Raw genomic sequence first — 16,584 nt, forward strand, 5'->3', positions numbered from 1 at the left:
GTCCCCCACCGCCCAGGGTGCAGTCAGCCTCGCCTGCTGTGCGCAGGCGCCCCCCCATCCCAGAGAACAACAGAACCTTCCCGGTCAGGTCAGGTGCCAGCACTCATCCGTGGCCCACGCTACCTTTAGGAAAAGACATCAGCCCTTTCCGATTAAGAGCAGGGGCCTGCCTCCCGATCCCAAGTTTCTGTTAGGGAGACCTGTGAGTGTTAAAACCCTTCACCAAAGCGTTCTGGAGGGAATTCCCTGGCAGTCTGATGGTTAGGTCTCCTGTCAGGCCAAGGGTTCGATTCTTGGTTGGGGAAATAAGATCCCTCAAAACGCACAGCCCCAAAAATAAAGCAGAGAGTTCTGGGAAAGGTGATTAAGGAGCAGATTGGATTTTTTTGTTTGTTTGTCTTACAAAAGACCACATTTAACAGACCCTGGTAACTCAACTGGCTCTGGCCTTCATATGCATCTGAAAGCTCTTCAGGGAAACCGAGACACCGCCTTTCTGAGGGAGGCGCAAAGATGCAGGCAGTATTGATTACACCATCGCTAACTCAGCTTTATAAACCGGATGAGTCTCACCCTACCGCCCCTGGGAAGCTTAGGACGAGGAGTGAAAAAAGCGAAGCTCAGAGAGGCGAGCACGCCCCAGCCCGGCGGTTCCGATGCCGGATCCAGCCCTTCCCTCCGCTCGGCGTCCCGCTCCGGCGCAGGGTGCGGAGGGGCCGGACAGGGATCCCGCGAGAGACGCTCCGGGTCTTAAGGCGGTGGGACCAACAGGCTGTCTCTCTGCTCTCAGAACGAAGAGGCTTTTAACTGGTTAAAACATATACTCCTTCCTTTCAAGCCCATCTTTCAACTTGTAACTAAGGGCTGACATTTTCCGAAGACGGCTTCTCTAATGGAGCTGCGAGTCCTGGGCAGAGGCCCGTGGCAGCGCCCACACATCCTCTCGGGGGCCCGGGTCTCCACCGCCCGTCCGCTTCAGGGCTGGCCAGCCCGCGGCGCGGAGGCAGCCCAGCCACCGCGATGCGTCCCATCTTTTTACGTTGGTTTTAATGGAGTATAACTGCTTTACATTCGTTATTGCTTGCTGTACAATGCAGTGAATCAGTTATACACACACATACCCCCTCCCTCTGAGACCTTCCTCCGACCCCCAAACCGCATCCCACCCGCCTGGCTGACTGCAGGGCACGCAGCTGAGCTCCCCGAGCAGAGCGCAGGCTCTCAGCGGCCCCGGCGTGCACACAGTCGCGTGTGTGTGTGTGTGCGCGTGCGTGCGTGCGTGTGTGCGTGCGTGCGCGCGCGTGCGCGCGTCAGCGGCCCCGGCGTGCACACAGTCGTGTGTGTGTGCGTGTGTGCGTGCGTGCGTGTGTGTGCGTGTGTGTGTGTCTGTGCGCGCGCGCGCATGTCTCAGAGCCGCTCTCCCAGCTAGTCCCCGCCGCCGTGTCCACACGGATGTTCTCCACGTGTGTCTGTCCCTGCCCTACGCACAGGTTCATCTATCCACGGCTTCCTGCTTTGAATCTTCATTTTTGACACCGTTTAACGTTGCAAAATGTGGGCAACTGGGCTCTAAACGTTTTTCCCCTTTCCTCTATGTTTGAACTTTAAAGCTATGCCACTGGATGGTCTAATTAACTGATCGTGATTCCTTTTAATTCTAATTGACCCAAAGTGGTATTTGTGGCCTTGAGATAATGGAATCGGTTATCTGAAGGCTCTCTTAATCTACACAGGATAAATTGAACGCATTATCAACCTAACTGAGGCTCTGAGGAAAATGCCAGCCCCTCCTTCCAGCTCCCTGCAGGCATCTTTGCATCTGAAACTGGGCTTCGGGTCATTTCCATAACTCTTCTCTCCCACCGCTCTGCTCGCTCACGCTGCACAATTCTTTGTTGTTTTCCTTGGGTTGGTCAATCAACAGCCTCATTGTTTTTCTGTCAAAGTAGATTTCAGCTTATAGAGAGAATTTTATGAAATGTGTGGACTGTAAACTAAACCAACCCCCTCTGGCCACTTTGTTCTTTCCTAGAACACTCCTGATTGCTGCTAGGAGTCTGGACTTCTCTGTGAACACACATACAACTTCAGGAAATTTCGTTTTCAGGTGACTTGAGCCTTTAACATTTCTCAGGTTCAAAACTCTAGTTTTGCTTGCCAGACAGAATACGTACCAAAAATGAAAACTTCAGTGACACATCAAGAAACATTTTCAAAAATGCTGGAAAATATTGGGAGTACTAACCATCTTCAGGATAACTTTTAAAAATAACTTTATTGATTGATCGATTGATTGATTTCCGGCTGTGTGGGGGCTTCGCGGCTGTGCAGCTTTTCTTCAGTTGCGGTGAGCGGGGCTCCTCCGCCTTGCAGCCTGCGCGCCTCTTGTCGAGGGGGCTCCTTCTGGCAGCGTGCGCGCTTCTCATTGCAGGACGCCTCTTGTTGCCGAGCACAGGCTCGTGGGCACGTGGCTTCAGTAGGTGCAGCACGGGGCTCAGGACTGTGTCCTCCAGACTCCAGAGCGCACGCTCAGAATTGTGGTGCATGGGCCCAGTTGCTCCTTGGCATATGGACTCTTCCTGGACCAGGGATCGAACCCATGTCTCCTGTATTGGCAGGTAGATTCTTCACCACTGAGCCACCAGGGAGGCCCCAGGATAGTTTTTAAAAGATGTTGATCATCTCAGAGATGCTGCAGTAGAAATTCTACAAAATATCTGGTTTTTCATGTTTCCACAAATGAAGGAAATGAGGAGAAACCCTGCTGCATGTTGATGCGCAACCCATCTTTTATTTATTTACTTTTAAGTTCATCTCACACACTAGTAAAGTAATGCTCAAAATTTTCCAAGTCAGGCTTCAACAATACGTGAATCGAGAACTTCCAGATGTTCAAGCTGGTTTTAGACAAGGCAGAGGAGCCAGAGATCAAATTTCCATCATCCGATGTGTCATTGAAAAAGCAAGAGAGTTCCAGAAAAAAAAAACATTTACTTCTGCTTTATTGACTACGCCAAAGCCTTTGACTGTGTGGATCACCACAAACTGTGGAAAATTATGAAAGAGATGGGAATACCAGACCACCTGACCTGCCTCTTGAGAAACCTGTATGCAGGTCAGGAAGCAACAGTTAGAACGGGACAAGTAGAGCATTACTAAATGTACTAATAACATCCAGTAAAAATCACTCATGAAGATCCCTTTAATCTCCCATGAAGTGTAGTTCTCTCCCATGTCTCAAGAAGCCTGGCATCACTGTTCTTTTTTAAGCTTTTAAAAAAGTGTTTAATTAATTAATTAATTTTTGGCTGAACTGGGTCTTCATCGCTACTCTTGGCCTTTCTCTAGATGTGGCGAGAGGGACTGCTTTCTAGGTCCCATTTTAGTAGGGCATTACTAGTGTCTTCATTTAGAAGAATCTGAAATGTATCTCTGAAATTTAAGTTTACCTCTGGAATTTTAAGTACCCCAAGAGGAGCCAGTAATGGAATCTACGATGAGGCCATGATGCAGTGGGAGGGTGCCCCCTCCCATAAGGCTGTGACGTCAGGAGCCCAAAGCCGGGTGCGCACCTGTGCTGACCTCCGCAGTGAGCTCCGCCGAGTTGTGACTCCCCTGTACTATGCTCCGTGTCCAGTGTGAGAGGTCCCTGCTGACCTCGGCCCTGAAGAGATGTGTTTCAATCCCCTGCTGAGTACCAGTTCGCGTTGCAAAAGACAGATCCACACCAGCCTGGGGTGATCCTTTTCCTGGACCAGAATGGACCAGCCTGTTGAGAAGAAGAGGGAGAAATGATCAAAATGGAAGCTATGGTATCCACCTGACACGTCACTTGAGAAAAAGCTCCAGCTGGTGATTTGCTTGAATTGCTCTCACTTTTCTGATCTGGAACCCGAGGATCCAGGATACCCTAACATTCACAATGGTTTTCTGCCCCCTCCTCACTCAGGTCCTCATGCGTGGTGGAGGGAGATGATTACAGCGGCCAAGAGCTGGGCATCGGTTGACTGTTCAGACACTTAGACCAAAAAGGAAGATACGGAAAGGACTGAGAGAACAATTTTAAATGGTGTGTAACCCCCACCCCCACCGCTAATACATATGACCCAGCACAAGCGTGAGACAAGAAAGGAAATCTGTTGTTTTCTGAGTTGGATTTAGCTCCCTCCCCCTGCCCCCACACACACCATTTTTCTTGTACTCTGGAGTATCTGGCTGCAGAAAAATGTACTTCTGGGTGTGCATTTCTCATGCACTCAGTCTCCAAATGCAAGCAGACAACCATGGGACTCGGCTAAAGAAGTAGCAATCTGTGTGTCTGTGTAAAGATTGAAAAAGAGGGCGTCCCTGGGGGTCTGGTGGTCGAGAATCCACCTTGCCTTGCAGAAGACACCAGTTCGACCCCTGGTCCAGGAAGATCCCATGTGCCTCGGGGCAACTAAGCCTGCGAGCCACACGACGGAGGCCTGCAGCCCGGCCTCCACGAGAGAAGCCCCAGAGCAGAAGCCCGAGCGGCAATGGGAGAGCAGTTCCCGCTCCCGCCACTAGAGGGCGCCCCAGAGCAGCCACGGAGACCCCGCACAGCCAAAATAAAAATGAACCATTAAATAAACATTTTTGAAAAGCTTGAAGAAGCACAGTGATGCTGGACTTCTTCAGACATGGAAGAGAACTGCATTTAATGGGAGATTAAAGTGATTTTCAAAAGTGATTTTTACTGGACGCGATTTCACACTGACTTTAGAACATACATTCAGCATAAAACGTGACTCCCACGGTCCATCCTTCCTAACAGGCCAGGGGAAACAGGGCAACCGGTCTCGGGTGCTGCCTTCTGAGAAGGGCTGGCTCCTCCCTGTCACTCGCCCCGTTTAAACACTCGGATCTCTTATGCTTTCTCCTTCTCCTCCATATCCAGCCTCCTTTTGGGAGAGACTCTCCTATCATTAATTTGCAGGAGAGCATGAGTACAATGTAGGAAATGTTACTTGTCTCCAGGATATTTGCATTTTCAGCCTTTTCTTTCAATAGAGAAAGAAACAGTTCATCAGTTGCTAGTGGAATTCCAGGTGTTATTCACTTGGTGGATGGGAGAGTTCTTTTCGTAGGCAAAGGGCTTGTTACCTCTGTATTAAAAATTGTACGGAAGAAGTCCAAAAGCTTATTTTCTCTTGCAAGCTTAAATACTGTAGACCAAAATTATCAGTAAAATAAAACCTACTTTAGCCCACTGAATTTCGACTGACAAGCTCCTATATCTCTGAGGAGCTTTCTTTTATTTACAAAGTTGAAATTCGGTGGGAGGGGTGGTTTGCAATGCTGACTTGAAGAAAAAGGTTAATTGAAAAAGGCTTTTGATTGTACAGTTCTTTGAAGATAGAGAAGGTAGAAACGATAAAAAAGGTTGGCAAGAAAGTGGGGAAAGGGGAACCCTTGCACACTGTTGGTGGTTATGTAAATTCGTGCAGCCACTACGGAAAAGAGCAGGAGGGCCCTCAAAATATTAAAATTAGCACTACCAAAGGACCCAGCAATACCACTTCTGAGAATATATCTGACGGAAGCAAAATCAATATCGGAGAGAAGTATCTGCACCCCCAAGTTCACTGCAGCACTATTTATAATAGCCAAGCTATGGGAGCAACCTGAGTGCCCATCTGTGGATGAATCGATAAAGAAGATGTGATGCATATATTCATAATGTAATATTATTCTGCCTTAGACAAGAAAGGAAATTCTGCCATTTGCAACCTTATGGATGAATCTGGAAGCATTATGCCAACTGAAATAAGCCAGACAGAGAAAGAGATACTGTATGACGTCACTTAGACTTGAAATTTGCTAAAAATAAAATTTGCAAAAAAAAAGGTAACGATGTGAAGTAATGGATATATTAACTTGATTGCAGTAATCATTGCATAATGGATATGGACAGGAAATCATCATGGTATACACTTATTTGCCAGTTTTGCCTCAACAAGAGGTGACTATAAGAGACAGAATCTCCCTGCAGCTTGCTGAGAGGAGCCCGGGACGCTGTGCCGGGAAGTCTGCTGACACCGCTCCTGCCCGCCCGTCCCAGGGATTTCACATGTGGAGACCAGCTCATCGGGAGGAAGCAGAGCGCTGTGTGATGAGAGTGACCTCGAGAAGCTGCCTGAGGCTTCATCGTCTGGGGGAGAGTAAATAAAACGAGAGCAATTCTCAAAAGTCTAACAGAGAATTTAAAGGGACTGAGGGTCAGGTAAAAATTCATTAAGAAGCAGCATGTAGAGAAAACACAAAGTCACACTGTTTTCTTAGTTGCTCCGAAGGGTTTCTCTACTCAAAGGTGTTTGTATTTCAGTCATTTCAAGAAATCTATCTGGGACTTGCCTGGCCATCCAGTGGTAAAGAGAGTCTGAGCTTCTAAAGCAAGGGTGCGGGCTCCACACCTGGTCAGAGAACTAAGATCACACCTGCTGTGCAGTGAGGTCAAAAAATGAATAAATAAAAGCTGGGAAAAAAAACACCACCTAAAGATGAAAGTAAAATGAATGAGATAAAAAAAGAAATATATCTAGTACTTCCTTTTTAAAATCTTAAAATCTGTGTCAGTTGGACGTGGCTGGCAGGCTGCCTGGTAAGCTGAAAAGGGATGCGTGTTTGGGAGGAATGGCCACCTGCATCAGGGTCCTCTCCTCCCATCTAAGTCACATGTTCTAAGGCCATCACTCCATCAAGGAGGGCTGTAAGGTCGAATGAAGGGTCTGGGTGTGGTGCCTAGTGCAGAACCTAGATACGGTTTGTACTCAATAGATATTTCCATCCCTTGCCCCCGCCCTCAGTTTCCTTCCTTAAGAAATGTGTTCCTGCCTCATACGACTAGGGTTAGGATTGCCGTGATGTGCTTCGTCTCTTAGACGTGTTCAACTCTTTGCAACCCCGCGGACTGTAGCCGGCCAGGCTCCTCTGTCCATGGGATTCTCCAGGCAAGAATACTGGAGTGGTTGCCTTGCCCTCCTCCAGGGATCGTCCCAACCCAGGGATGGAACCCAGGTCTCCCGCACGGCAGGCAGACTCTTCACCATCTGAGTCACCAGGAAAGTCCAAGAATACTGGAGTGGGTAGCCTGTCCCTTCTCCAGGGGATCTTCCCAATTCAGGAATCAAACCGGGGACTTCGGCATTGCAGGCGGATTCTTTACCAGCTGAGCTACCAGATTAAATATTAATATAAGAAAATAAAGGGACTCCTCTGGTGGTCCACGGCTAAGAATCTGCCTGCCAGTGCAGAGGATACGGCTTGATTCCTGGCCCAGAAAGACTCCACAGGCTACGTGCAACTCAGCCTGAACCTCAAGCCTCTCAACGAGAGGCCATCAGCACGAGAAGCCTGCGCCTCGCAGCTGGCAAGTAGCCCCTTCCTGCGACTGGAGAAAGCCACCCAGCAGCGAAGACCCGGCAGAGCCAGAAGAGACACTTCTAAGAAAGTACGTAAAGGACTTAATTCAGTGCTCAGTGCACCCTAGTCAGCTGTCAGTAAAGGTTAGTTTCCTGACGACTGTCCTGCTCACGCTCTCACTTTCTACCCGCTCAGCTTCTACCCAAGGGACATCGACTTTGTCACAGTCCACGGCCAGCAGAAGCGCCACCTAGAGGCAGAAAACGGGGAGCGTCCTGTGCTCAGGCACTTCTCACCCAGACTTCTTTTCCTCCAGATACACTAAAATTAAAGCCAATAATAACTGGAAAATGCAATTTGTTAGAAATTTTGTATTCGGTAAGTCTGGATGTAAGGAATGAAATCACTAACCCAGTACAGCAAGGACTGAGCAAGCATTGTATGAAGCTGACCCACACCGGGCACAGGGCGTTTTAATGGGGAAACTCACTGTTATAGGAAATAATGATGGGAAAAAAGTGCCTTTGGAGGAAGGACTACTGGAGTACTTTGTTCTTTGTCTTATTACCAAATTCTCATTGATGAAGAAAAGGGAAGAGGAAAAACAGATTTTTCAACTAGCGAAGTGTGATAGCTCAGCTGGTAAAGAATCTACCTGCAGTGCAGGAGACCCTGGTTCGATTCCTGGGTCGGGAAAATCTGCTGGAGAAGGGACAGGCTACCCACTCCGGTATTCTTCGGCTTCCCTGCTGGCTCAGATGGTAAAGAATCTGCCTGCCATGCGGGAGACCTGGGTTCCATCCCTGGGTTGGGAAAATCCCCTGGAGAAGGGAACGGCTACCCATCCCAGTATTCTGGCCTGGAGAATTCTATGGACTGTTTAGTCCATGGGGTCATAGAGAGTTGGACACAACTGAGCGACTTGCACTTTCAAGTGTGAGTTATCAAATATCTGTGTTAAAGAGCAAGTTGATTTGCCATGTGAAGAACAGCAGACATACTGAATTATGTGCTCTTTTGAGTATGTAAACTGAGGCAGAGTAAATTTTTTTTTTCCTGCTACCTCGTGTGCATACTGGTAACAAAAAGATACTCCTTCCAGGTGAAAATCAAACGAACTACATCAGATATCTACACAAGGCGCACGGGAACACGTCCTCAGGATGGGGAATGGCATAGACCTAACAAACTATTTGTAAATATCTGTGAATGTGGGGAAATGCACCTATATTCACGGAGAGACTCTTGATAAGCAGGGCTTCCCAGGTGGCTCAGTGGTAAAGAACCCCCCTGCCAATGCAGGAGATACAGGAGATGCAGATTTGATCCCTGGGTCAGGAAGATCCCCTGGAGGAGGAAATGGCAACCCACTCCAGTCTTCTTGCCTGGAAAATCCCATGGACAGAGGAGCCTGGTGGTGTCGCCAGAGTCAGACACTACTGAGCTACTGAGCACAGATATGCAGTTCAATGGGCTCCCCTGTGGCTCGGCTGGTGAAGAACCCGCCTGCCGTGCCAGAGATGCAGGTTCCATCCCTGGGTCAGGAAGATCCGCTGGAGAAGGGATAGGCTACCCACTCCAGTATTCTGACCTGGAGAATTCCATGGACTATGAAGTCCATGGGGTCACAAAGAGCGACTTTAACTTACTTACTACACAATTCAATGATATAAAACAGAAACTTGCAGACAAATCCATTAAAATGTCAAGCAATTTTGTGGATGGTTTTATTTCTACTTATTTTTTAAAAATTCTTAAAAATTTCTCTAAGCAATAAATAGCACACAATGTAAAGATTAGCTTTACAAGGCTATGGGACTAAAATGAACCCAAATCTTTCACTTTAATGTTTAGAATCAGGACTTCCATGGCACTGAAAAATATATACATTCTGACTTAGTGTGGAATACATGTTTTTTTTTTTTTGGAATACATGTTTTGTTTGTTCAATGTTGGTGGCAATTCCGCGTCGGAATACTAGATGAAGTCATCTGCGCTGTCTTGCACTGGTTCCTGTCTTTTTTGTCTAAGTTGTCCATGTCTGGCTCCTGTTACCTGACATCCACAGGCTGAGAAATGGCCTTTCTCAGGATGAAGCTAACTGATTCAGGTGGGGTGAAACCTACACTTGTGACCTCATTAACCCCTAAGTGCACCTACTGGCCGCCAGCAAATGAGACAGGAGAGAGCTGAGACCTGCTGGCAGAGCTTTCAGGGTCCTTTTGGATTCCGGGGTGCCCTGAGGGGCCTTCAGGGAGCCCTTTCCCTCTCCTTCCAACTGAGCATCAGAAACCACTGAGAACAGAGTCTGGAGAAGAGAGACAGGAATGGGAAGGCGGGAGGAGGCAGGCACACGCATCTGCAGCGTCTGTGCACCAGTCAGCTCTGCGGCCAGGCCAGCGGCTCGGGGCGGGGGATGGAAGCGTTCTCATGGGGCTGGAAGCGCTCTCACGGGGCTGGAAGCGCTCTCACGGGGCTGGAAGCGCTCTCACGGGGCTGGACGTGCTCTCACGGGGATGGACGTGCTCTCGCCTTGAGATCTGAGCCCTCTGCGGGCCGTCAGGTGAGAGCCATGCTTGGAGCAGACGACTTGCTTCCTGGGATCTAGGGTGGGCTGAGCCTGCCGGGGCTGGAGCCGTGGGAGCTTCTGGGCTCCTCTCTGTGTGTGCGGTTCATTGCTCAGGTGTTCACACGGACAGGTTCCGGGTGAAGGAAGATGTGGGGGATGCAGCTTACTGCTGACAGCTCAGCAAACTGCTGGTGCTCCAGAGCAAGCAGAGCACGGATCTCCTGAAGGTGGGTGCCCGTCCTCTGGACTCCACACATATCACCAATCCACTGCTTCAGAGCAGGGACTTTTTTCTTTTTTTTTTGGCTGCATGGCAGGTGGGATCTTAGTCCCCAGACCAGGGATCGAACCTGAGCCCCTGCATTGAAACTGCAGGGCCTTAACCGCTGGGCCGCCAGGAAAGTCCCCACCCCATGGCTTCAAGGTCACCACCTCATCTCCACTGATGTCCTTCAAGGTAGGAGGCTTGTCCCATCTCTCATGGATTCCCTAGTGTCTAGGATCCTACCTGACTTATGGTCACAGTTCAACACATACTGGCTAAATAACTGCATGAACGCAAAGTTTTCAAGATGTTTTTGAAACGTGAATTCAAGTAGAAGGTGAAAACTATGCATGCGCGCACACACACTTGACCTATTTTGAAATCCTTTGAAATGTGGGGCCACTGAAAAGTTTTTAATGGGCTCTTCACTTGCTGAGTGCATTTGGGAACACATTACAGTAACCAGATTCGGGATATTATGTACCGAGTAAATGTCAGCTGGACAAAAGTCATCACTTGGACGTTGGAAAAGGTAAGGCTAAGGATAGACTCTGTTGGCCTGACTTTCCCCCATCCTGCCAGGAACGGTCTTTTTATATTCCTCCCAAGATTCTTTCCAAACATCTTTCCTGATCTGTAGTCCCAGGAGAAGACTCTGAAATAGCTATTATTTATCTTTCAATTATTTTACATTTTAAGTTATTTGTGTATCCTTAAAAATATGACCATCTGTTTCTTATCTTCAACTGGGACTAAACTATAGCAACCCAGAAAATGCTGTCTCCCTAGAGAAGATAACTTTCTTACCCAACAAGAAAAAAATACTGGTACCCTGGGACAAGTTTTCAAGCTGTAGTTCACACTCAGTTTCTAAGTTTTCTCTGAAACGGCTTGAGAAGCCCAAGGAGGTGTTTTGTTCCTGGTTACAAAATTCAGATACACATTCCCATGTTTGGAAGCAAAGCCACCAACTCCAGCAAGAGTTTGCACTCCCCGTGAGCGAGCGTAGAGTGCAGGTAGGTGAACAGATGAATAGGACCGTGTAACAGAAGGCAGCAGGGCAAGAGAAGAAAGCCACTGGTGTCAGAGCACAGAGCAGAGGAGCAGACACGCAGTCTTGGCTCTCAGCCAACTGTATGACCTTGACAAGTTTCCTTAAAAGAAAAAATTATTTGGCTGCCTCTGGTCTTAGCTGTGGCATGAAGATCTTTTCCTGCAGCTCATGGGCTCAGCTGCCCCACAGCTGAGGGATGTTAGTTCCTGGACCAGGGATCGAACCCATCCAGGTCCCCTGCAGGCAAGGTGGATTCTTAGCCACTGGACCACTAGGGAGGGCCCTTGACAAGTTTCTGGAACTCTCCACGCCTCGGGGTCTTCAGACGCAACCTGGGATGGATCAGCAGTATGTCAGGATGAACTGAGTTTTAGGAATACTGTTTGAAACAGTACCTGGCACAGAATATACTGTAAGAGTCATTATTATAATTAATTTGATCTGGGCAGGGCTTTTTATTTGGTTATCCCCTATTGTACACGGAGCACCTAGAACAATTCCAGGCACATGGCAGACACTCAGTAAGTATTTGTGAAATGAATGACTGAATGAACAACTGGAACACAAAGAGGACTCCTTTCCAAGAGGTTTGATTAATTACTGCTATGAGATATTACGACTTGTCTCCCATTCTCTGACCCTCAACCATACCAAAGAGCATTTATGGCTCAATCCAAAGAACTTGGATTTGCATCCATTAAATGCTAATTTCCAGATTAAGTCATCCTGAAAAAATATGATCTGGAAAGGTAACTGGGATTGAATGTTGTATGAGATTAGCCTAGCATCCATTTCCTGTTTCTGCTTCCAAATCCATCTTTAGCAACTAGTGCTTTCACTGGTGGCTCAGGGATAAAGAATCTGCCTGCTGACACAGGAGATGCAGGTTGGATCCCTGGGCTGGGAAGATCCCCTGGAGGAGGAAATGGCAACCCACTCCAGTGTTCTTGCTTGGAAAATTCCACAGACAGAGGAGCCTGGTGGGCTACAATCCATGGGGTTGCAAAGAGTCGGACACACATGAGCACATATGCACTACTATCAATAAATAAATGGGTGCCTAACACATCTATCTTTTTATCAGACAAAAAGAAAGGGTGAAATGTTTTAAAATTATGTCCTATGCCCAAAGCAGTGGATACCAGGAGGCTCAAAGAGGTTGTGTGATAAGCCTCCTTTCAAGTCAAATTCTCTGTCCAAGATTTTGGGAACTTGGCAGTAGAAGCAGCCATCCTTGGGGGGACCAGCCCACAGGCTTCTCCACCAACAGCAGAGGTGGGAGGTGAGGCTGCATATCATTTCTTGATCCTCAGACAGGCCCCTTTTGTCTGACTAGTTTCAAGAAAAACACAGAAACAGAAAACCCTACCTCACAAGGGATGCTTATGTACTAATTTAATTCTGGATAAGTTGTTAGAGAATGTCACACAAAATGTTCCATTAAAAACATCATTATTAATATCCTTAATTAAAACCAAAACAGTTGCAGCACACAGATTCAGCCAAATTAGTAAAATTACAGATCAGGTGACTGGGTTGCGAAGCAATATTACACCTCATTTTCCTTAATTGCTGTAATTAGTGTCTCCATGCATATGCCACAGTGCAAGCCACAGAAAAATAAAAGAAAGAAAGGAGAAGGAAGGAAAAGCAACTGGTCAGACCCCTTTGATAGTTCTGGTGCTCCTCTTGAAGTCTTTGTTTCATCAGCTGGCCACCATAACTTGGGGCCCAACAGTCAACAGTCTCCAGGAAGAAGTGAAGGGGAAGAATCCCTAATACTCCCGGAACCATCAGACAGGAGGGGCTGCCCAAGAACAAGCCTGTTGTTCCTCAACCAAGAATCACTGAACACCTGCCTCACTGCGCCTTCTAAACTTCTTCCATCTAAACATGGTGGCAAAGGAACCAGGCCAGGGACCGTCTCTCAGAAAGGGACATCATTAGGGATACTGAGTGCAAGCCAAGACCTGTTAAACAAAGGAGAAGCAGACAGGAGCCCAGTTCCGACCAGGCTTATCCAGGTACATTTTCAGAGCTATGTGACCGCCTGCCATGCATTCCCCGCGGCAGCACTCAGGACCAGCTTCGTGCTGTGAAGTAAGGGGTTCCGGGTCCCTACGTCCATCTCACACATCCTCGTCCCTACAAACAAACCCACAACTCTTTTTTAGCCCCGTCCTCATGGCTCAATGACTTTGGCGTAAGACACTATGAGTCCTTGGTAAGTGCAGGATCACGAGTAGGGTCAAAGAGATCCAATTCCTTTTCAGCCATTCATGCATTAACGCCAATTACTTTCTCCAATAATAACGACTGCTGGCGTTTATCCATCACTTATTACACCTGTTACGTGCTGAATGCTTACACTCACTGTAAGAGCGATTGAGAAATCCATCTTATCGATAACTGGAGGCAGCAGAAGTTACTGTTACTGCTTCCTGTAGATGAGGAGACTCGGATCCAGAGGAACTGATATCAATACTTTGCCCCATCGCAAGCAGAAGTCTCAGAATCTGACTCCTGGCTTGTCTGATTCCAAAGTCCACGAATCTCCTTGCTCAGCTAATCCGCCCCCCGTCCGAAGGGCTCCTGCACCCGCTCGAGTGACGGCAGGGGCGGCAGCAGACACGCAAGACACACGCGACGGCCGGTGTGCGGGCCAACCCCGCACCGCCGTCTGACCCAACGCGGGCACGCGGGGAAGCCCGCGGAACATGCCCGCGTCCTCTGAGAGGGAGGGGCCTCCCAGGCTCAGAGTGAAAACCACAGGCCGATTATAATTTAGTTTGACAGATGCAATTGGGCAGCCTTCCCCAGTGGGAAGCATTCCTAAAACGTCTGAGCCTGCTTTTAGCACTTAGAAACAGGTTAGCTGCTAAGGCACCGAAGATTCCCCAGGACGTTTAGTACAAAGGCTGTGCGTCTGGGCTCCCAAGTGACGTCAGGGGGAGCAGTGCATGTTCCCGGGTTGCTTTTCTTCAGCTCCTCCAAACGGACAGGTCGGAAACCTGGGCTCAGAGCAGCGTCATTCTTTTCACAAGCTCTGTGCTTCTGAAACTTTCCCCAGCCCCTGGGACTGGGTGGGCAGAATTTTGGGGCTACACTTCTAGAATTCCAAAAATATTGTGACCTTAATCCTCGTTCTCTGTAGACCTCTCACTTGCTAATGATGACGACAGTGACAAAAGATAACACACTTACTCTGTTTGGGCAAGAACACCTTTCTTTCTTTCTTTCTTTCTTTCTTTCTTTTTAACGTTCAGCAACATCAAATAAGCTTTGGCTAAGCAAAAAAATGCTTTCCCAAGGCCTCATAAATAGCTGAGGGATGAGAGTAGCTAAAATTACAATATGTTTGTAAGCTTCCTGAGCACACTGCTGTGAGCAGCACCATCTGGGCACAGAGGCAGCATGGAATGCTGTCAGTGGAAGGTGACGGCCTGGAAGCTTCCTGTGGCAGCTGACACCAAGACCATTGTGAGCGCTTCTAGTACCTCTGCCTTGAAACACAATCACATTTTCATCTTCCAGAAAAATATACATTTGATATGCCTGGATGCCCTCCCCCCACCACCCCAAAAAAAAAGAAGCACAAAGAAATCAGCAAATCAACAATGAAATGTCTGAGCTGAGGAATGACTTGATTTTAGAAGAAACCTGTTTCCTACTGGCTACAGTCACAGACAGTTCTTCTGCAAGAGAAAAGGCCCTCTGACATTTTGACCGATGCTTTCCAGGACTGCTAAGATGAAGGCACGAGGACTGACAACTGCCAGTCTTGCTGCATGCATCATGTTAAATAAGGCCGTACCTGTGTCAGTGCAATGGGTTGAATTCTGCCCCAGCCATCAGTTCATATAGAGAGGCTCCAATCTACAATGTCATTGTATTTAGGGATAGAACCAAGGTCATTAAGGTTAAATGTGGTCACAAGGATGGGGCCCTGCTCTGATGGGATTAGTGTCCTCGTAAGAAGAGACCCCAGAGAGCTCAAGTTTTCTCTCCTCAGGGACACAAGGAAGTCCTGTGACCATGCACAGCAAGGCGACAGCATCTGCAAACCAAGCAGACAGCTCTCAGGACTTGCGTGGTGGCCTCGTGGTTAGGACACTGTGTTCCCAATGCAGGGGGTATGGGTCTGATCACTGGCCAGGGAACGGAGATCCTGATGCAACACACACATACACACACACACACATACACACGAGTTCTCACCAGAAACAAACCTTGCTGGTACCCTGATCTTAGACCTCCAGCTGCCAGAATTGTGAGAAAATAACTACCGACCTACGGTGTTTTGTTGTGGCCATGTGTCAGGCCTTCTGCTAAACAAGTCTGTGCTTGGGTCACTGCTATGCAGTAGCGGCCTGCGTCCTGGAGGGCCCACTATGGGGCGCCGTGCAGTCACTCGGAGGAAGCTGAGGCAGACAGCAAAGGACCAGTGGAAAATGCCTATAAAACGGAAGAGCAAGGCAGCCACAGACACATTCTGGGAACTGATGCTGATGACCCTGTGGGCACCTGGATCCAGGACAGCCTTTGAACTAACTCATCAGTGGTCACCACTGCTTGAAGCAAAGTGCTGCTTCTGAAGAACACAGAGGACAAAGGCCCTGGTCCTGGCTACAGCGTTTCCTTCCCGCCAGGAACCCTGGGAGCCGGCAGAGTCTCCTGAACCGGGGGCTCTCATCTGCCCACATCAGAAGCACCTGGCGGGCTTGGGCCCTCACATGTGGGCTGGGCCCCAGTCCTGGAGTTTCTGATTTAATTCTCCTGAAGTGGGACAGAGGACTTGCAATGTGCCCCAAGTTCCCAGGCAGTGCTCACGTTCCCGGCTGGGGACCACACTTTGAGAGCCCCTGGTCTAAGTCCTGGCCATAAATTCCAGGTCTCAGAGAGTCCCCAGCTCTGTCCTCACTCTGCTGGAGGTTCTGAACGCCTCTCTGTTTATGACTAAGTTGTCAGGAGCACTAAGGAAAGATTTATATGATCCACTCAGCGATTGCAAAGAGCCACTGATCTTCAAGGAATAGGAAATACGCTCCTGGAGGCTGCAGAGAATGGTGCAGTTGCTGTCGCTGAGTCACTCAGCCGCGTCCGACTCTTTGCGACCCTGTGGACTGCAGCACGCCAGGCCTCCCTGTCCTTCACTATCTCCTGGAGTTCATCCAAGCCCATGTCCATCGAGTCGACGATGCGATCCAACCACCTCATCTTCTGTTATCCCCTTCTCCTCCTGCCTCAATCTTTCCCAGCATCAGGGTCTTTTCAATGAGTCAGCTCTTCGCATGAGGTGGCCAAAGTACTGGA

The 16,584-nt window shown here is 48.5% G+C and overlaps 1 protein-coding gene across 1 annotated transcript in view; it reads right to left on the bottom strand.

Moving 5' to 3' along the window:
* The window catches only part of SNTB1 (syntrophin beta 1), a 241,787-nt gene that overhangs the window by 6,657 nt on the left and 218,546 nt on the right, over positions 1–16,584 (bottom strand). The window contains exon 5 of the mRNA XM_070477497.1: positions 3,573–3,769. Within this exon, the coding sequence (XP_070333598.1) occupies positions 3,573–3,769 (197 nt within the window). The remainder of the gene's footprint in view (positions 1–3,572; positions 3,770–16,584) is intronic.

This window comes from Odocoileus virginianus, chromosome 15, assembly GCF_023699985.2.
Source record: "Odocoileus virginianus isolate 20LAN1187 ecotype Illinois chromosome 15, Ovbor_1.2, whole genome shotgun sequence".
Classification (NCBI taxonomy): Eukaryota; Metazoa; Chordata; class Mammalia; order Artiodactyla; family Cervidae; genus Odocoileus; species Odocoileus virginianus.